Source organism: Dasypus novemcinctus, chromosome 17 (assembly GCF_030445035.2).
Source record: "Dasypus novemcinctus isolate mDasNov1 chromosome 17, mDasNov1.1.hap2, whole genome shotgun sequence".
Classification (NCBI taxonomy): Eukaryota; Metazoa; Chordata; class Mammalia; order Cingulata; family Dasypodidae; genus Dasypus; species Dasypus novemcinctus.
The window spans coordinates 16,523,657-16,545,348 of record NC_080689.1 but is presented as its reverse complement, the minus strand read 5'-3'; the positions used below and the strand labels follow the sequence as shown (position 1 = coordinate 16,545,348).

The 21,692-nt window shown below is 47.4% G+C and overlaps 1 protein-coding gene across 2 annotated transcripts in view; it reads right to left on the bottom strand.

Annotated features, from left to right (window-relative positions):
* The window catches only part of RASA3 (RAS p21 protein activator 3), a 215,786-nt gene that overhangs the window by 48,083 nt on the left and 146,011 nt on the right, over nt 1–21,692 (bottom strand). For both annotated transcript variants that reach the window (XM_058278341.1, XM_058278340.1), the window contains exons 5-7: nt 17,510–17,586; nt 1,698–1,778; nt 1,228–1,300 (exon numbers count right to left, since the gene is read on the bottom strand). In XM_058278341.1, coding sequence (XP_058134324.1) covers nt 1,228–1,300; nt 1,698–1,778; nt 17,510–17,586 — 231 coding nt within the window. The remainder of the gene's footprint in view (nt 1–1,227; nt 1,301–1,697; nt 1,779–17,509; nt 17,587–21,692) is intronic.

Genomic DNA, 21,692 nt, shown 5'->3' with positions numbered 1-21,692 from the left:
ATGAGAATGCTGCGTGGTCCACCAGGTATGACTTCCATCTGTGATGATGGCTTCTCATGCCAGGCCTCTGGAATCCTGCCTCCAAATGTCTCTACAACACTGTCCCAACACCACTGTCTCCACCACTTAAGAAACATGTAAACTTCTGGACACCTATCGTGAAAAATGCCCAAATTTTGCACGTGCCACCCTGTTCTCACCTATCACTCCACTTCATTTTCTAACACTGCCCCCATTTGGACACCCCCCACTTGACATTCTAGATAGGCAGAGTTTCCTGCTGGCCCTGCACTCCCCGTTCACCCGGATGCCACTCCCCACAGGCAGACCCTCTGTCTGGATGGAGACCCTCCCAACCCAGGCTCCACTCAGGTGGCCCCTCCTCTGAGAAGTCTTGCCCAACTCTCTCAGGCAGGCCTGGTGGCTCTGTTCTCTGGTTTCCCCAGGCCATTTGTTGACATGTCTGTTCTAACATTTACTGCACCAGGGCTGCTCGTCTTTTTCTTCTACTAAGCAGCAGACTCCTATAAGATAGTTACAAAGGTCTTCTTCATCCTCATCTCCCCAGAATCCGGTACATAGTAGGCATTCAAGATATATTTATTAACGCAATGAACACCTGCTCAAATATATTATGCATGGGCCTTCTTAAAGATAAACCAGCTGTATTTACTTGTTTTTCTGTTCCACCAAGTCTTCAGCTCACACGTCTGCCATCTTACTAATTTTTGTGCTTCGCATTCTAAAAGGGAGCCAGAAGAAATCTCTGTCTGAATGAATGTCCCCATTTGCTTCAAAACCCTCACTGGTTCCAGGGACACAATCCTCCCACCACTGCTCAGGGAAGACTGGGTGGGACAGTTTAGAGTAAAACAAAACAAAACAAAAACAAACACAAAAAAAGCAACTAACTAACTAAATAAATAAACCAAAGGACCCCAAAGTCATGATAATTTGGAAGGCATTCTATTAAAAACTGGGCCAGTTCAGCAAACACAGCACTTCTCCCTAGAAGGAGAAGGGAAAGTCCCTAGGGAATTAAATAGCTCCTCATCACCAGGGAACCCTCCCACTGCAGAGCTGGCCCTGGACATTTTGCATGTGCTGGTACTTGAAAAGAACTTTCAAAAGGAAGTAAGTAATTGAGATAGTTCAGATCTAGACTTCTTGCCAAAGTATCTCGGGTCTAGAGTTTCAAGTTAACATCCACCCTGCTAAAGTACCAACCTCAAAATAAAACACTTCATCAAACTGGGGGTTGTTGGTCTTCTTTTTCACTTTTGTCTTCTTTGCTTCTGATCTGTAATCAAGGAAGGATGAGGATTAAAAGTAACATTGTTGATCCCAAACCTCTTGGTTGTAGCTGTTACATGCACAAGTAACTTACAGCCTTTATTTATCTTATAAATATTTCTGTTTGTCTCCAACTACAGATGGTATGCAAATAAGGAACCTTTATTGAGCAAAAAATAGCCAACATGAAGAACATGGAGGATTTCTTTTTTTGCAAAGCAATTTTGGAGCAATAAAAGAACCAAAGGGAAGTCAAAATTATATATTCTAGCTCAAAGTGCATCCTGCATTCTTCTGAATGAGGTATTATCACTCTTTCAGAATTAAGCCCAGGTGACTGCAACCCATCTCTGTCAAGACCAAAAACGAAGCCTGGGAGGAAGGTACCTGTGAGGGCTACTTGCCTGTATGGTCCTGCTAAGGTCACCGTGGCATATGGGTCACACTGTCCATTCACTATGGGGAGGCCTTGGCACTCGAGGATGCTGAAGAGAGAAGTGAAACGGGGACAGTGATCAGGACAAGGAGATGAGATGCAAGGCCCAGGAGGCAGACCTCGGTCACGATCTCTTTTCAGGACTCTTGGTTCTGAGGGGGCAGCGATTTTAACAAGGCTAAGAATAAAGTGGCATCTTGGTCATCAACTTTCTGGAAGCTGCCCATCTACGAAACAGTAATGGAGGCACTGATTAACGATTACAAAACATCTGGGAAGGGAGGAGATGGGTCCTCTCCCAGCAGATGAATAAGGACGTGTTCTATTCAGCATAAAACAACCTTCACATGGTTCACAACACTCTTAGAATGCCTGCTTAACCACAACCAGCCATAGTGATAACAACCAGCACTTACCTACTGCAGCCACTTCCTGTGAGCCAGGCACCGTTCTGAGCGCTTTGCACCATTTACTAATTCTCCAACAGTCTTCTCGAGTGTATTTTTACTTCCTTTTTTCCGATGGAGAAACTGCAGCCTAGACAAGTTAAGTGACCTTACAACTAATAAGTTGCAGAGGCAGGATTTAAATCAAGAGATTTACTGGACCTCCAGGCGATATATGTCTCACAGTACTACATTCCTCCTACTTTTATATTTTACCTCTTTGCTGATTCCTGCCTGCAAGTAGGGGGATCAACTGTCAGGATTCATATTTTTCTTCAAATTTATTCTTGAACACAGCTATCGTTGCTATTTTATGTACCTATCTACTAATTTCATCTTCTCTACCATTTCTATGTTTGTTATTATAGACTGATTTTTCTCCAGTTTATGGATCACAGTTTCTTGCTTCTTGGTATGTTGGTAAAAACCTTGGATTGGAAACTGAACATTGCTATTTGATGCTGTTGCGTGTCTAGATTTTATTGTTACTCTTTAAAAAATAAAGCTATTGGGCTTTTTTTCTGGAAGGCAGGTACAGTTCTTTGGGTTCAGGATGATCATTTCCATCCTGTCTGAAGCTTTGTTAGGGGAGGCCACTGGGGCCTTTACTCTAGGGACAGGTTAGCCTTATGCAAAGGTGTAGCCCTCCTGAAGTCTTACTAAATGCCAGGAGTGATAACAAGGACCCTCCTCTCTGGCTGGTGGGAGCTCTGAGGAGCCCCAGCCTCCTGTGAGCTCTGAGAAGGGTTCACTGAGCAGCTCCATGCTAGCTCTATGGCCTGCCCTTCTGGAGCTTCGCCCTACACATGTGCCATTCAGTATTCAGCAAAGACTGCTGGAGCTCTAGGTAGTTTCCTCCTCTCTAGAAGTCTGCCCCACAAATTCCAGCTGCTGCAGACTCCCGGCACACCGCCCTCCTCTCCTCAGCTCCTCTGTCAACTCTGCTCAGGATCCCGTTGCTGCTCTGTGGTTGTCAAAGTGCATCCAGGTTGAAAGATGTAACCAGTACAGGGCTCACTTTGTTTGTTTCTCTTTTGGGGATTAAAGAACGATGTTGCCAACTGTCTGGATGTTCGGAAAATAATCCATTCATATCATTTGTCCAGATTTTTTAGTTGTTTACAGTGAAAGAGTAAATCCAGTTCCTGCTATTCCACCATAGTCAGAAGCGGAAGTCCTAACCCCAACATTTGAATATAGTGTGGTACGTGTAGATCCATTATCATATTCCCTCAAATATTTCAATGTTCAATTTTTCTCCATACCTTTGGAAAGTTGGAAGATAATAAGATCCTCTCATTCCTCTGTAAATAAGCTATCTGGGCTTGCCCTCTCCCTGGAAGCCTTTAGATTTTTTCTTTACATTTGGGGCTCTAAAATTTTACCAGTATATTTCTCCATAAGGAGACTTTTTCCCAATCATCCACCTCCACAACTGTGGGCCCATTAAAATGAAGCCATGCCTTTCCTGTGCATAGGGAATATTCCTTGAATTATTGTCTCTCTCCAGTTTTTTCTACCATTCTTCTTCTGGAACTCCTATTAGATAATGTTGGGCCTCATGGACTGACACATTATTTCTATTAACTTTATTCAATATTTTTCAACTCTTTCCCTTTCAAGTCTACTTTCTAGACTTTTTTTTATCTTCCAGATTACTTACTTGCTCTTGGTTATCTTCCTCCTTTTATTAACTCAGTCATTAAATAAATATTTGTTCATCCATGAACTCATCCATCAAACAAATATTCACTGAGCTCTCATTATATTTGAGGCGTTATTCTAGGACCAGGAATAGAGTGGTAAATAAGACCAGAAAAATGGTCCCTGTGGTCATGAAGCTTATGTTCTACTTCACTGGTATAGCAACCAAAAAATGTAAAAAATGTAAATACATAATCTATAATCACCAATAATTAGTGCACTGAAAGAAACAAACTAGATAAAATAGAAAAGTACAGGGTGGTGGTCCAGGGGCCCTCTTATAGAATGGGACACTTAAAGCTGAGATCTTACAGACCAGGAACCATCTGTCAGAAGAAAGGGGAGAAAAGAGGATTCCCAGAAGGAAGAAGAGCTCTGAAATAGAAAAGAGCTAAAGGAGGTGATCAGCTTGCTCAGAAGGTTTGAGGGGAACACCTATGCTCTCTCCCTGTTGAAATGATCTGAGCCTAAGGCAAACCTGTTTTTATTAGATTCAGTTGCTGATCAAGAAACTGAAAGTAAGGTTGACCTAGACAAGTACATGAGCATTTGGAGCCTGAGAGATGATGGGTTTTCACAGCCAGTAGTGTGGATGGCATTGCTAAGTTTCAAACAGGAGGTCATTCCACCAATATCTTATTTCTTAAGAGACGTACAGCTAAAAGCTGGACAGAAAACCCATCTCAATAGAGTCCATTTGGTGAACCATTTCAATTCCTCATTTTCACTCCTACTCATACAAAGACCAATTTGAGAAACACTCCATTTTGTTAACTCAAAACAAAGATTGGCTCCTGATTGCAGTTACATAAAGATATCTTGGAGAAAAGAGAAAAATCAATACCCCTATCATCTGGCATGCAAAATGCACAAACTGGAATCAAAACCATGTTAGCCTCAATCATACTCTCCTTACAGAAGAGGGCGTCACTTCATTAACACCCTAACAGCTTTAGGAGTCAATTATAGCACAGCTGCACAACCCGGGGGGGGGGGGGGGGTGGGCGGTGAGGAGAAATACACTCACCGGGACTGCCTTAGAATACATAAAGTTAAATTTTATTTTACTTGAAAAATAAAATGGTTGTGAAATGGGTGTATTCCCACACTGTGCACTTGTCTAGGACCTGTTCTACGCAAACCAAATTCCCTGAACAGACAGGAATATGAGAGGTATATAAAGGAGGGGAGTAAAATATTTGCCACATTGGCCATTCATAAGGAACTTCTTATGGCCTAGGAAGGAAACTTTGAGATATATAAAGTGACAAATGCAGTCAATTAATCTGGAATTTAAAATACAATAAGTACAATATTTTGCACTTATTTTAACATTTATGGGTTTCTGGACTCAACCTGACCCTCCAAAAATAGTTCTGCTTCATAGGTAGGATAACAGATTGAAGGTGAAAAGTCTTATGCTGTTTTCTATCCTTCCCTAGACTTTGACAAAATTTTGACCTTCGCTTCTGCACCCAACTAGGAGGAATGCACAATATATCTCCTGCATTAGGATGCTATCAAAGCAAATGCGGGGACTGCAGAGATTCCTCCAATATACATTGATAAAGTGTTGGTGATAGTTACAAGTGTGATTAGCCATGCCGATGGGGCGGTATATGGCTCTACATTGAAAGGTTTCTTTGACCTTAGAAAGAAAGAACCACAAATCAGTAGCCCTTCAGCAGTTTTTATTTTTCATTTTTGCAATTCTCTAATAATGGAAAATATGATCTTTATTGGATTTGAGATCTTGCTGGAAGCCTGAAAAAAGGTAATTTCTCGGTTGGCTTCACTTGGCAAATTTGTACTCAGCAGTGCACCTCCTGAGACGGGAGCCAGCCAGGAAGCCCTGCTAGCCTTCTCTGACAATCAGCATCACAGGTGAGACTGGCAGCCAGCGTGTAGGCCAGGGCCCTGCTGCCTGCTGTCAAGTCAGGGGAGAGGGAAAGGGGAGCTGGTTCAGCAAGCGTTTCCAGGGTTAGCCACAGGATCCTTTTGTTCACTTTGCTAGGTGATGGGGCTTTAAAATAGATACATACATTTAACCCTCACTTTAAGACAAAGTGGGCAGATACAGAACACAATACCCAAGAGAAAGGCCCCATTTCATAGAGACAAGAAACCCTGGAATCCTTCAAAAGGAAGAGCTGTGAAAGCAAACAGGCAAAGCAGTGATCCAACAGAAGCCAGGAAGCTAATGCAACTTTATCCTTTTCCATCTTCCGGTGCAAATGACTTTTATTTATCATTTTTTCTCCCATATGCACTAGTTTTCTAAAGGATAGAGGCCCAAGATCCAAAGAAACATTTATAAACCAGCAATTCATCTTCAGTCTATAACACAATTTCCCCCTCACCACTAGCACAGACATCTCCAGATGACATATATCAAAGTACTTAAATCCTTTAACAAATGGTTACAGAACAGGCTGGGATTAATGGTTATTAAATACCTCATCACTCTCCATACTTGTCTAACACTTTTCTTAGCAGAAATGAGATGTTCATAGAATTAGGTGTTTAACATCTGTCTTTCCTGCTAGAAAGCAAGCCCCATGAGGTAGGCTGAGTGCTTGGCACATAATGGGTATTCAGTAAATATTCTTGAATAAATCAATAAATTAGTGAATGAATAAATCTTTCATAGATGCTGGGCATACCCCTTTTTGGAAATAAAAAAAGAAGGATGAGATAGGACCTCTGACTTTAAGCTTGGAAAAACAAAGAGATTCACACATGAAAAGATAACAGTACAAGACAGGGGATGGTACATGCCCAATCCATGGAGCAGGCAATGGGAAGTATAGGGAAAAAGGATAGGCACTTAATGAGCACCTCCTAAACACTAGAGAGCTGGAGACACAGCCCAGCATTTTGATGCCAAACACAGTGGAATTCCCAGCTCTGTCACTTACTAGCAGTGAGGACTTGGGCAACTTTCCAAATCCCACCCATGCCACAGTTTCCTCTTCTACAAAGTGAAGGTAATAATAGATACCTTCCTCATGGGGCACTTATGAGAACAGAATGAGTTCAGTATATTGAATAATATCTCACAGAGTATATAGTTGATAAATTTAAAAATTATAAGCCTTAGAAAGTCCTGCAAATTAGTTGTCCTCATTTTATTAATGGGGAAACCTAGACTCATGATCATAAGGCTAGGGTTCAATCTCTGAAGCCTATGCTGTATACAAAATGGATGGATGGATGGATGGATGGATGGATGTATGGATGGATGGATGGATGAACAGATGGAAAGATGGATGAATGGATGAGTGATTGGGGGATGGGTGGAAGGATAGGTAGATGGTGGATGGGTGGATGAAGCGTAGATCGATGGGTGTACAGTTGATAGATGAACAGATGGATGGCTGAATGGATGGATGATGGTGGAAGGATGGAGAGATGGTGGATGGATGGATGGATGGATGGTAGCTGGGTGGATGGGTAGCTGGGTGGATGAATGGATCTGGACAATGAGGGAAGGATATTTTTCACCAAAGAGCCATGCTGGGCCCTGGGAGATAAGGAATAAAGGAGTGTGGACAGGCAAACACAAAGCTTTGGTTTGAGCGGAAGCCACTAAGAAGAGGAGTAGACCAGCTTGGCTGGCACGATTCCATGCTCTTAACAAAGGTAGTTAGGTGGGGGAATTCGGAGACCTCTCCCTTCCCTCAAGTACTGGGGCCCAAATGCCAGGAGCCACTCTCTCCCACAAGAGGTTCTCCTGAATTTGTTCTCATCACCCCAAGCAGAAGTACTCCCACCTCCTGAAAACTTTGAGAATCCCATTTAGGCTCCTGACATCATCTGTCACCTGATATCTTGCACAGCTACTATTTGTGTGCCCTCACATCTCTGCACTATTACACTCAGCTCCTCCCCATCACCTGTCCATGTTCCACACTCTTCTGGCCAGCTGTGCTCAGGAAGCTGACTACTATGACTGCATCATGCAGGCTTCCTTGCCCTGTGGTTCCTGCCTGGGCCTGGAGGCACCAGTAGGAGTGGGAAGGAAGGAGGAGAGAAGTCAGGGTATTTATTCCTTCTGCTACCTCCTCAGTCTCTAGCTCTCACCAGCCTTCATCACATCATTTCCTCCCCTTGCCCTTCAGGGGGTTGCTAGAACACATACTTCTCACAACCCTTAAACTGCTGCTCCCCTCAACTCTGCCCATATCTCAGTAAAGAATCCTGCTGCTCCAGATAAGATTGTCCCCTGCTTTCTACTGGGACCCTTTATTCCCTGACTATGGATGTGCTGAGGATAAGGATGCTTCTGATGGAGATGATACTCAGCACACACTAGGTGCTGGTAAGAATTCATTCTCTGCTTCCAGTGTCTGAAAAAGAAATACAGATGAACCCTAACCCTACCCTAACCCTAACCTGGCTGCAAGACTCTGGGTTGGTGTGACTGGCATCCAGAAGTTATCAAAGTAATTGAAAATAATATTGCACCTCTGTGTTTTGATGTGATCAGCTTCTTTCATTTGCCCAAACCATTTCCCAGAAAGATGGGGAGCCACCTTGTGGGATGCTGTGAATCTAGCAAGGATAGACACAAAGTGCCCAACCCCATGCCTGGCACACTGGAGTTGTTAGACGAAAGGCCCTGTGACAAGTGATACTCAGGTTCAAGGCTGCCTTGCAGTGAAATCATTTCATTCCCTTCCTGCAATAGGGCATCCCAGGCTTCATCAGTCAAAACAAAAGTGGTTTTGTTCGGGGTTGAACTGTGAGTCAGCCGATGAACTCTCCAAACAGACAAAATGAGAATGACTCACCAGAACACACAAACCGGGATGTTAGAAAGCAAAACAAACAGAGGAAAATGAGTGAAGGTAGGGAAAAGCCACAAAGTGGTAGGAAAGACAGACTTCTGAGAGCACAATCCAGAGGATTCGCCCCTCGCGGAATTCCAAAAGGCTCAGTGCTGAACGAGTACCACCAAGGCAGAAAGCCTTTTGTAGCTACTTATACAGGAAATTTTTCCTAGTTCTAGGAACTGAATGGAAAAATGTCCTATTTCCCATCTACCCAACCTTCACTCTGCAAATTCAGGAAAGTAATGGAAAGAGTATATCCTTCCTTCAAAATAGCTGTGGAAAGACTGATATCCTTTAAGCAGATGCAGAAGGAGTAAGAAAAATCCCTTCACTTTCTCCCTAAACCTTCAGCCTTTCCAACCTTGGGATTATAAAGAGAGAATGGATAACCTTAGGAAGGGGGATGAGGAAAAGCCTGGAAAGAGAATCAGAAAGCCCAGCAAGAAAATATGCCCCAGGGACCATACAAGTGGATGTTTATGGCCAAGGAAGAGGTGAGAGAGTCACCCTGGAATTGAGGGGAGACTGAGGAGGAACAGGAACATGGAATAGGAAGCTCTAATTCTGAAACTGCAGGTACTTGAACCTTTGGTGAGAGGAATTGTTTGTCCTAAGAGGACAATGCCTGGTGGAGACCAAGAACACACTCAGGCGCTGTAAATGCCGGGCTCAACCCATCTCCGCCAGGCCCCGTGACAGCGGGTACTACAGTCATCATTGTCTAGCAAAAGGGGAATAACAACAGAGCCGTAAGTCAGGATGCCATCTGGGCTGAGAAATGAAGTGTCTCTCCAGCAAGGAGAACAAATTTGCCTTCTCAACTGGCTTCTCTTTCAAGGTCTACCAGCTCTTAATGTGTCTGAGCCCGTAAGCAGTGTGTGGTGTGTCCAAGCTTTGCTGACCTTTAAGGTGCCAGGCCAGGAGAGGGAGACTCACACGTAGCCTCATTGGTCACTGAGCAGGGCTGCAGAGACCCGGGTGGGAAACAAGTTCCAGCATGATCCCTGCTTTCTGTCTTACCAACGAGGGTGGGGGAATGGCTCTCAGTGCCCCAGCTTAGTGAAATGCAGCCACTTACATCTGCAGACTCTCCTTCAGTACAGTCCAATAATCCTGCCAGTCTCTCCTCCTAGCCTATTGCTGGGGGATGTGGGGAGAAGAGCCTGAGCTCAGAGCTGTCACACTGTCACCCTCTATGCGCAGGGCTTCTTCGTGAAGTTAAATCACTTGAGGGAAAGCCCCAGTGACTTCCTCCGGGATGAAAGGCACTGCATGGGTGCTGTGCTAGCCAGATGCTCACTGTCCAAGGGCTGTCGTGTCCCACTGTCCTGGAAAAACCCCAGTTTTTCCAGTTTGGACTGACTCACAGAGCCCAGCACTGGCATTGGCAAAATCCAGCAGACCAGGTGGCCAGCTGCCGTGCTTCCCTGCTACGATCCCAGCGGTACCCATTTACCCAGAACTTCCTGGCAGATTTTTAACTCCATGAACTCTATAACTAAGCCTGTGCTGGCCAGGTACATCAAGGAATCCACTCGACTGAAAACGTTGGGAAGCATTCCAATCTGTTTGTCTCCGAAGCAGTTAAGAATATTTTCTTCATTAATGTTCCCTTTCCTCTTCCTATATGAAAACAGGACACAGAGCGAAGTCAGGACACAAATAATACTGCTGACCACTATCAAGCTGTCCTGTATTTGGCAGCTAAGATTTGATGAGGGGTGGAGCTAAACCTGCAAAATAGGCCAAGATTTCTTCAGAGTATATTAAGTTTAAATACTGTTTAAGCTTTGCTTCTAATATGAACCAAAGAACTCTGGTTGGAATGTACTGAGATGATAAATTAGATGGATGGAGGGATGGATGGTAGGTAGGCAGATAGATAAGATAGAGGATAAGACAGCATTGTTTTTGTTTCCTCTTTAGGTCTTCCTTCCCTGCTCGTGACGAGGCTGGTAGTAGAACGAGGAGAAGACACACTGAGTGCAAATGTTTACTGCTCACCAACACTGTGCCAGGCCCCGTTCTACGTTCTATGTACTGGGGATGCGGCAGTGAAGAAAACCGTTCATGCTTGCCACAATTTACATTCTAGGGATGGGGGTTGTGTGTGTCCAAAATACAAAAAAGAACAGTGATACAATACCATGTCAAGTCGTGCAGAAGTGCTGTGAGGAAGGCTAGAGCAGGGTGGTGAGATGGGCGCTGGGGACAGCTGGTATTCTAGAGGCAAAGGCCACCGAGAAAAGGACATCTGGGCAAGTGTGCATAAAGGGAGGGGGCGAGCCGCCTGGAGAGCTGGAGCAAGGAAGGTGGGGGGGGCTCGGCAGGCTTGAGAATACCGGGAGGTCCCTGCCTGGAGCACAGCGAGGAAGGCCGGAGCCACCCAAAGGAGGGGAGGGGACTCTCCGCCAGTGTCCGGCAAGAAGCAGGGGCTCTGTAAGGCTAGACCCTGCCCTTCCCTTCGCGCACGGAGAAAGGCATGGCATGCCACGCACGGCGCTGACAGAGGCAGTGCACTGCTGACTAGTGAGGGCCAGAAATCTTGGAAAACTTGATGAGGCAGACGGTTACCATTTCTTTGATATTTAAGCACATACACTGAACAGGGAAACAGGAGCCCTGTTGGCAGAGCAGATTTAAGAAGGGACTTTCTAGAACAAATGAAGTTCACTTCCCTGCATGAATCTGAACCTAGTTAGAAAACACAGTGGTGCTAAACAGAGCCAAGTCATAACAATGCATACTCCATTTAGCAGTTGTCTGCAAGGATTCCAAAAAAACCCCACACAGCCCAAGGCAATCAAGACTTCGGATCTGTTCAAGAAAAAAAAAACAGGCGGCTAGAACTCTTTCCTTCCCAGGTCCTCGGAATCATCCTAATTTTCCATCCTCAAATGTCTCTAAAACTGAAGCTGTTTAAAACAAAAAAAGCCAAACTGAAAAAAGAGGATGTATGCAACAGCATGTACCCATGTGTTTCATAACAAAACCCCCAAGCCCTGGAGCTGAGAGTTAAATCTGATTGCATCTGGGAGTTAATACTGCCAGCAGGAGAAACCCTCCTCTCTACCCAAGCAGAATCCAAAAATAGATGCACACCCACATTCTGGCTGTCATTTGCTGCTAAAAGGCAGTCCTGATTTCAGACATAGTGTGTTCCTGGAAACCACAACCCGAAGTGGACTTGAACAGGGTGAAGGGATCCTGATGCACCCGCCCTCTTCCTTGTCTGCCAGGAGTCGTGGGCAAAGGCGGGTCTAAAAGCAGGTAGGCAGACATATATTGCAGTGCTTCCCAGGCAAGGCTCAATTACAGGGGGATTGATTGCAAAGCAGCCAGAAGTGGGAGCGACCTGCGTGTGGGTGCCCAGCCCAGAGCTGACCTCTCTCTCACATGGCACTAGTGTGGAGGAGAGCACAGGAGGGCTACGAGCACCAGGGTTCCTTAAAACTCCAAGCATTGCAGGCAGGGATAACTGGATGCAGGAAGGTCAAAAAGAAAAAGTCCCTGTTGCTGAAGTTCTTTACACCTCCAAGTTACCAGGGTCTCAAGAGAAGGAGACTCAGAAGTACCAACTGTGCTGTCAAGAGTCCTCGGAGCCCAGCATGGGCTCTGGGGGGAAGAAAGGGCTCAGGGGTAACTAGTGGCCTGTGCTGCTCGGGGCTGGCTGCGGAACAAAACTTCTCCATCACTTCCTCCCCGACTTCCCCCACCGCCACTGCCCCAGGTTATAATTCTATCACAAACCTGTAACATTTCATTGTGTGGTTTGATTTCATGTACACCATTTCCTACTAGACTGGGCGTTCCTTGAGGAGTACTTGGAACTCCTTGATACCTGTGAGTACCTGTTTCTCCTTTTGTTTGGATCCCCAGTGTCTGGCATAGAGCATGAAACATAAAAGACACTAATCAGTGTTCAATGAGGATCGAATCAATGAATGGGCTCCCACTGGTCCATTTACTAAACACATATTTGCTGAGCTGGGTTCCAGCTGGATGTGGAGCTGGACACCAGGGAAAATTCCGTGAGTGTGGTTCTAAGGAAATGACATTCGGGCTGAGCTAGGTAAGACCCTTCCTCACTCTCTCCCAAGACCAAGGCCTCCTCTTGCTGCACAGGGATGGTTCCTGTTCTTTTTCAAGAAATAACTGAACTTTACATGCTAGAGTCCTTTATGGTATTCACTGAATAGCTACATGAATTATCTTAAATTTTGATCCTCACAACAATCCTCTGATGTAAGCAGGGTACAAATTCTTATTCCCAATTCACAAATGAAGAAGGCAAGGCACAGAGGAAAATCACTTTTGTCAAGGTTAGATAGTAAGAGGCAGAAATTACACTAGAACCCAAGGCTTCTAACTAAGTTCGGTGCTCTTTTTTCTCCTTCATGCTAAGCAAACAAAGGAAATGAGAGGTTGATAAAATGCACAGACATTTCTGGAAGTCTGGCTGATAAGCCACCTTGTCGTGATAGCACACAGGAACTTTCCAGTCTCTATTTCAACAGAGCCCTCGTTGTTAATGACAAGCAGCTGGGATTTTATGGGTTTTTGAACCCATAGTTAAAGTATTTCAAGAATTCCTCATGATTCAAGGAAAGCAAGTATCCCTAAGGTTACAAAACCAACCTTGATGTGTAATAATAGGGGCTGGAACACAAAAGAAGGCTGTTTCCAAGCAGGATGACATTCGAAAGCATAGACTTAGTGGGCATCATTCATATGGCATGGCCAGGTTTACTGGGAGACTTGCTCTCTTGTAGAGTTAAAAAGACCAATGCTGCACCTAAGAAAGTTCTAAGGATCAGTTGGTTGTCCACACAATTTCATCTGGCTCCACAAGAAGTGAGTGAAACGAAAAACTTGAGGTACCCACAAGCCCACGGTTGGAAATACATTGGTAAGGTCTAGTCAGTTATCTGGGGGTATGAGCTGGCAGGCGAGGTGCTGTTGTTTAAGACGGGTCCCCTCAATTTGGCATGGCTGTTCACCGAGGGCTCCCGGGGGGGCAGAGGATCCTGCCCAGCCCGCCAGCTCAGCTGACTCAGGAGGCACAGGAGGCGCCCTCAAAGCCGGCCTCTGACAGAAGCTGAGCCTAACTCCTGCTCATCCTTCCCTATCTGCAGGGAGGTCATCCACAGCTCTTGGGACTCATTTAGCAAGTCAGCACAGCACCACCCCTCACCTCTATCCACTGTAGTATTTTAACCACTGCTAAGTGTCTCTTTCGCGTCGTACCCACTGCCACAGGCACGCACCTGGCATGATGCCGGGCACACACGGGCCGGCAGTTCTTGAATTCTGGTATGCACCAGACTCACCCATGGAGCTTTCAAACTTGCACGTGTGCAGGCCCCGCCCCAGCAAGTCTGATTCAGCCACTGGCAGGTGGGCCAGGACATCTGTTCTTTTTTAAACTCCTGGGGTGATTCTGACGCATACCAAAGGTTGACAGCCATGGTACTGGGTGCTAAGCAGGTATTTATTGAGAGAATGAACGAATTCTCTTCCTCTAATTTTACCAGAAATGTCATCTGCTTGCATGATTGTTTTCTTCAGCATCCTGGTTAAAAAAATGGCAAATGTTTCCAGGGTAAAAATAGGTGTTTACATTCTTGTTTGCATGTCTCGCTCAGTCTCCTTGTCTCCCCCACCTTCTACTTATCTCTGAGGTAAAGCAGACCCAGAAATGCTTCCTGTGGAGGGCCCTGGCGTCCTTGAAGGGGCCAATGCCCACGGCACTGTCCCCACGGTCGAGGTGTGGACTCGCCGCTTGGCCCATGGCAGGCCCTCAGTACATGTTTTTGCCATAAATATTTTACGTGCACAAAAGAAAGGATGAAGAAAGACCGTGTGAGCGAGACTCCCTAAAGCTCACAAGGTGCCATTTCTGCCCTCAGCTTAGGTGATAAAGCTTCTGAATCAGTATTTAACCCGCAACATGGACCGGCAGCATTCCAAGTGCTCAGCTGAGAACAGAGCCTCAGACTCAATGAGAAAACCACGCAGAGAGGGTGGCTTGAATGAGGTGCCGTCAATTAATTCCTCTCGCTATTCTGACACCTACTTCTACATCGAGCCGGGCATTCAGAGTGGTGCCCCCAGATTTTCTGGCCCTGGCCACAGGGAGGGGCACCCAATTACACCGAGTCGGGTTATGAGCTGGGACTCAGGAGCCAGACTGCCTGCAGTCACTCTGTCCCAGTTTTCTCATCTGTAAAACGGGGCTAATAAGAGAATCTGTCTCATAAGGGTGTTAGGAGTATCACATCGGTGAGCATTTAGTAAGCATTTACAGCGGTGCCTGGAATGTAATGCTATGTAAGTATTTGTTTAATAAATTAGTGACTGAATGAGTGAAGGAATGAGTGGAACACCAGCATCAAGGAAACGATGAGAAGCCCCCTAAAACACCTTCCGTTCTTCCTTCTCCCTCCCTCGCTGGGTTCCTTCTATGTGTTAGACATCCTCAAGGAGCCCAGAGAGTCTAAAGAGGATGTCAGCAAACAAGCAGGGTAATAACATGTGGTGAGCGGGCCCAAGGGCTGGGAGACTGGGGGCTCGGAGCTAACGAGTGTGTCAGGGGAATCACCTGGCAGAGAAGTTCCAGGAAGGCTTCCCAGGTGAAGCCTGAGGCCTGACTTGATATCTCACCCTGATGAGAGTCAAGCCACCCACAGGGATGGGAGAACGCCACCGCAGGAGAGCGACGGGTTCTTTTGGGAAGAGGTAAGAGAAAAGAGCCTTGAGTGGGTGCCGGGTGTTTGGATGTCATTTTGCATGTGTGGGAGGCCCCTGTGCGGTCGTGGACAGGGCAGCAAGAGGAACCGGGTGGCTGCGGCAGTGACGCCGGAGAGCAGCGATGGTGGGATGAGAGCAAGGGTGGGAGAGGCAGGGATGGATTACTGGAGACAGGGCTGTGGGACAGGATGACACCTGGGCTCCTGCCTGGGAAAACGAGCCCCTAAGTTTCCAGGAAGGACAACATGAAGGAGCTTCCTTATTCTAGTACCCAGTTTACTGCACAGTGAACCCGTTCAGGCTTATTGCCCTAGTGGCCGAAATGTCAGAATCCTGTCGCTCCCCAGGAACGCTAGTGCGGGGTCCCTGACGGGAGCCAGCACTGGGCCTCCCTTCATCAGCAGAACCGGGAAGTGGGCCTTGGGCCCTGGGTACAGAAGGCGCGGTTAGTCTAGGGCCGGCATGCCCTGTATTCACCCCTTCTGGTGCCAATTTACACCCAGCCTTGCTCTCGTTCTTTCTCCCCTACCACAAATGCACACTTGCTTGTTCTATGTAAGGCTCCTGTTAAACAGCCTTAAGCCCTTTTTGAACAAGGGTAAAAGTCTAAAAATAAGTGAGAAAATAAGCAACATCCCTTCTCACTGCTAAGGATGGTAGAGCAAAACTCGGCCTTAGCACAGCAACTATTTTAAGAAGAGCAAGTGTTAGAAAAGAATAAGGTACAAAACTCCGTTAGCTTGTCACCCAGGTGTTCACGAGTCTGCCGAGCTTCAGATGACACGTTTGGGGTCTCGACAACCTGGCCTCCATGCTACCCGGCGGCCATCCAGCACTGAGCCGCCCAGATCTCAGCCACCAGAGCAGGAACAAAGATGGAGCCGTCACAGGGCAGTGCCGTGGGCAGACCCTGCCACTGCGGTGGGGCAGTGGACAAGGCAGGGTCCCCTCCTCACCCCCCCACCCCCCCAGGCCCTGAATGATGATAGATTGAAACACTAATGCTAACTTTATCATCTTTACAAGCCCGAGGCCAGGGCATCTGTTCATCACACAATTGCACATGTGCTGCCAGGGCCCTTTAAACGCTGTGCTCAGGAAACAGATTCTCTGCAAAGATCAAGCCAGCTGGTGCTTGCACAGGTGAAGATGGTGAACTTTCTGATCACCTTCTCATTTGGCCTGTAGGAAGGGAATAGGTCTCCAATCACCAAGCACTGATTGCTGCAAGTCTTCACTTCCTCTTCCATGTAGAGCAAGGGAGGGACTCCCACTAACATGCTTCTCTGGACACCTGTGGCCCCCACTGTGGAATAGGACAAGCCGGTACCTTCTGACAGCCACCCACCTAGAACCCAAAAGATCAGCTAGTGTAGTAAAGACGCACACTGGGCATGCTATTTGGGGGGTGAGAGAAGAGGGAGAAAGGAGCCCCTGCATCCTGTATATTTAGGGGCAGGGGCTAGAGAGCAGGGGTCGTACCCCGGGCGTGTGTGCTCCAAGGGCCACAGCTGGGCTTCAGGTCCATGGACCCTCTCAAAACGTGTGGTGCATGTGGGCGTATGCGGGCCACAGCTTCTAAGAAGTGCTAACACTAACTTAAAACACAGGGCTACACACACGCTCACACATGCCCACACACAAGGACAGACCAAGCTCTGCCTTTGGAGTCAGAGGCCTGGGGTCAAGGTCTAGCTCTGCAATTTACTGATCATGACCCTGGGCGAGCCACATCACCACTCCGGGCCTCTGTTTCCTCTTTTGTAATGCAGGGATAATAATACCAATGCTTTCTGCCTTGATGTAGCCCTGAAGAACTTTGGCTACTTGCAAATATTCAAAACCTCACCTCTCAGGACAAACATTTGCTTGACTGAGGCTACTAAGAATGTGCCAGAACCTCTAAAAACCAACATCACCTTGGGAACCCATCAAGTCTGGAAATTCTGATATACTTGTTTAAAAAAAAAAATCAGTCATGCTTCCTGGTAGGTTTTATTATTCATGAGATGATTCAACACGACAGTTCCCGCTGCGGGTCTTACCGTGTAGCGAGTTTATGGCAAACGATGCCGGTGTCCGTGATGACTTCACTCAGCCGCATCTCCAGGTGGACCTTGCCCTGAAATGCACAACGACAAAGCGTGTCACGAAGAGGAGAACGCCACCGTCCCATGCAGCCAAGGAGGCGCAACTCTGAGGAAACCTGCTCCCCGTGAGTCGAGGCACGAGATACCTAAACTTCTATTCATAAAACATATTAATACACCCGACTCCACAGAGCATCCACAGGCTATTTCCAGATGACTCCAACTCAAAGCTCCTGGACCCAATCCCAGTGACTCAGGCATGGTGATGCAGCTTTCCTCCCAACGAGTTTAATGTTTAAAAGCCTGTTTGGATTAGCGGCTCTGTCACGGAGCCCTCTGCCTGGCACAATTAAGCACATACAGGCTTCCGGCTCTATCCAAAGCAGACAGGCTGTTTCAGAAGTAAGAGGTCAAAGAATGTCATGAAAAGGTACTTGGAAAGGCAGCATCCCAAACCTGTTTAATTGGTCACTGATGTTCATTTGTATGGCAGGGGGCCTGGGAGTGAGATATCCTAAAGACTCCTGGTGGGTGGGGCTAGGCACAGGGGGAGGGAAGAGGCTCTCTGCCCTGAGATCCGGTCTTTGTGCTTTCTGTATTTGGATCACTGTCTGGCGAGGCCTGGATAAAGACGCAAGAGAATCTCAGAGCCCTGTTCTTCATAGGAAAGTAGAGGCTCATAGATGCTTCTAGAAGAAGAGGGAGCAGAGGAAAACAGTACAAGGAGAACAGTGGACGCAGGGACATGGATGTGCTTCTATATGTCTAGCTCTAGCTGTACCTCCAACCCCACGCTCATATCTACATCTATACCCGTGACTGTATAAATTAATACATTGCATATGATTTTATCTGTATAGAAAAAAGTATTAATGGCCATGCAAGGATGCATACTAGGTTATTAGAAGGGGTCTATGAGGGAAAAGAGGAGAGTGGGAGTAGGGATCCAGGAAGAAAAGGAAAAGAGAAAAAAAACTCTTGAAAACAAGCAAGTGTAGGTATGATATCACATGTATGCCTTTCTCTGAAAGTATACACTTGTTGTATATGTGTAGAGCATTAAAATTAAAATTGTTTTTAAAAAGCAGGAGGCAGAACTGATCATCTCCAAGTAGATCATTTCAATAATGCCTTGCCTCCGAGGAATCCGGGAACGGAAGCCTTGGGAATGGGTGAGGGGAACACAGAAGTCAGAAATTGAGAACTCAAGGGACAGACCTAATTAGCCTCTTCCCTTAGCCCCACCTCCAGAGTCTTAATTACTCTTTCCCTTAGCGACCCTGAACTCTCTTAGTCACCGCTGGACTTCTTTCTTTTCCTTGGGCAGCTTTGGAAGCCACCCCGAACCGTCTGCACCTCCTCAGGTGTGCATGCTAGTCCCTAGCCTGATTATAAATCCCAAGGGGCTCGCACCCCCGATACCACGGGGCCCCGGGCTCCGCCCCCACGCGCTGCCAGCCTGGGGGGGCCACGTGCGGCCCCAGGAAGCCTCCCTCCTGTGCTCGGCCGGCGGCGCTGGGCTGGCGGCGGGGCCGGGGGGCCGCGCAGGGTGCTCCTCGCCTCCTGTGCCAGTGCTCGGACGGGCCGGTGTTCATTCGTAGGACACGAAGCCTGTGCCCGTGCCCGTGCCCCGCCCTCGCTACGTCCTTAGACAACGGGTCCCTCTCGCCTTCGCTGCGGGTCGCAGACCAGGGTCCTGGCTGGGGCCTTGCAGGCCCAGAGGACGCGCCAGCTCGTTCACCCGCAGCAGCTCGAGGCTCCAGGTGTGGCCCGCCCCCCGACAGTCTTTGGATTAATCTCCCTAAATCCCTCTTCTGGGCAATAAGGCTCTGCTGCCTAAGCATAGGAGAGTTACTACCATCTTTTCTTTTTTTTCCCCTATGTTATTATTTTTTTTAAGTTTTTTAAAGTTAATAGATCACAAGGAACATAAACATAAAAAAAAAACAAAAAACCTAAGAGGTTCCCACATAACCCACTCCCCACCCCCCCCTCATCATTTTTGTAAATTGGTTTTTTTGAAGATACATACATCACAAAAAATAGTTACATTAAAAAAATGAGGTTCCTGTATATCCCCCACCCCCCACCACACTCCTCCCACACCAACAACGTCCCCATCACTGTGGCACACTCATCGCACTCAGTGAACACATTTTGGAGCACTGCTGCACCACATGGATAATAGTTTACCCTGTAGTTTACACTCTCCCCCAGTACATTCAGTGGGTTATGGCAGGATATATAATGTCCAGCATCTGACCCTGCAGTATCATTTAGAACAACTCAAAATCCCAAAAATGCCCCCACTACACATCTCTACTTCCCTCTCCCTGCCCTCAGCAAATTCTGTGGCCACTTTCTCCACCTCGATGCAAAATTTCCTCTATTACTGGTCACAATAGTTTTACAATAGAATATCAGTAAGTCCACTCTAGTCCATATTTGATTCCTTCATTCTGTGGACCCTGGTATGGCGATGTCCACTCCACTTCTAGATCAAAAGGGGGCTTAGATTCCACATGGATGACGGATGCAATTCCCCTGCTTACAGTTGTAGGCACTCTTGGCTCCCTGGTGTGGTGGCTGACCATCTTCACCTCCCTGTTAGCTGACCTGGGTAACACCAACGAACCAGAGAGGAGGAGTTGCCACTCTGCTGAGGCTCAGGGCCCAGCTGGCACATGGGCAGTCCAGAGATTCAAGTCCCCTGAGTATGCACCATCCCTAGCACCAATCACAGGTTCTATGAAAGTGACAGAAGAGGCATGTGTAGGAAGGTCACATCTGAGTCCAGCTCCATTACACTCGGGAGCACAAATTCCAAAGTAGGGCCCACTGACATGATCCTGAGCTCCAAAGCCATCTGCCGTGACCATATACCCTGTGGATCTCCATAGCCTTCAGGAGAACCATCTTTTTACTCACTGAACTCCAAGCCCTGACTTTGAATCATTTCAAAGAAATGCTCAATAGCTCTTCTTAAGAGAGAGAGAGTCTGCCTTGGACATCTCAGTCATGACGATATAAAGATGAGGAAGGGGTGAGAGGAGGGAAAACCAGCAACAGGATGCGTCCCTCAGGTGTGACGCCTCCTGGAGTGCAGGAGGCGAGGGGCGAGGAACGTGCACATGTGTGCGCTGCGGCCACACCTAGGAACCCCACCGAGCCGCACCCTCTCAGGAAACCACCTCAAGGAACAGAGGTGACAGTGGGTCCTTTTGACCAGAGGCAGCACGACCCACTTACTCCCCAAATGAACTAAAGCCAGGACTTGGTGCTGAGACGCCTCAGGGGCAGCCCCTCTCTCTGGTTTCGCTCTGCATGACATCTTCGACCATTTGTGCAGCATGACAGACCACAGATTGGACACAAATGCGGCAGCCACCCCCCCCTTGTGCACCCGCCAGGGTCCCCAGCCACCAGGGTACCCCGCAAAGGCCCACCCGCTCTGGGCGTGTGGTTTAAGCTAACTATGTGGCACAAGAGACAAGCGCCCACAAGTCACCCGTGAAAGTTTTTCTTAGAGCAACCCAAGCTTCCCCTCCAGGGGCGAGAACCCCTTTGATGGGCTCCCATAATCACCAGGCTCAGAAACTAATAGCTGCTTCCAAAACGATGAGCCTTGCTGGCGGCATCCCAGGCCAAGGCGCGCCCTGCTGGGAATTCGATGGCAAGTTGTTATTAAAAACACAACCCACCACGCCCTGTGACACTAACCAAAACCGAGAGGACTTCCTTTGACAGAGGTGGGTGCTGTGCAGGGAGCAGCAGCCACGGGTGAGCGGTTGCAGCCTTGAGATGAACCTTCCCCCCAGGCTGTGAGAATCGGTGACCTCAGCCTGCCTTTGGGTTCTGTGGCAGCACAAACACCTAAGAGCCAGTCTCCTCCCGGGGCAGAAGATACAGACAGAAGTGTCCAGGAAGACTGGAAGGCAGAGGCCTGACTTTGGCCACAGAGTGCAAAGAGCAAGTCCACTCACAAACATTCGAGTCCCACTGCCTCCTGCATGCAAGGCACTACGCCAGCCTGAAGGCCACGACACACAAACCCCCCAGTACGACAAGCCCGGACAGACCTGGGCTTGACTCTTGGCCACACAGTAGCCGTGTGGCAAGTGCAAGGTGCCTGCCTTTG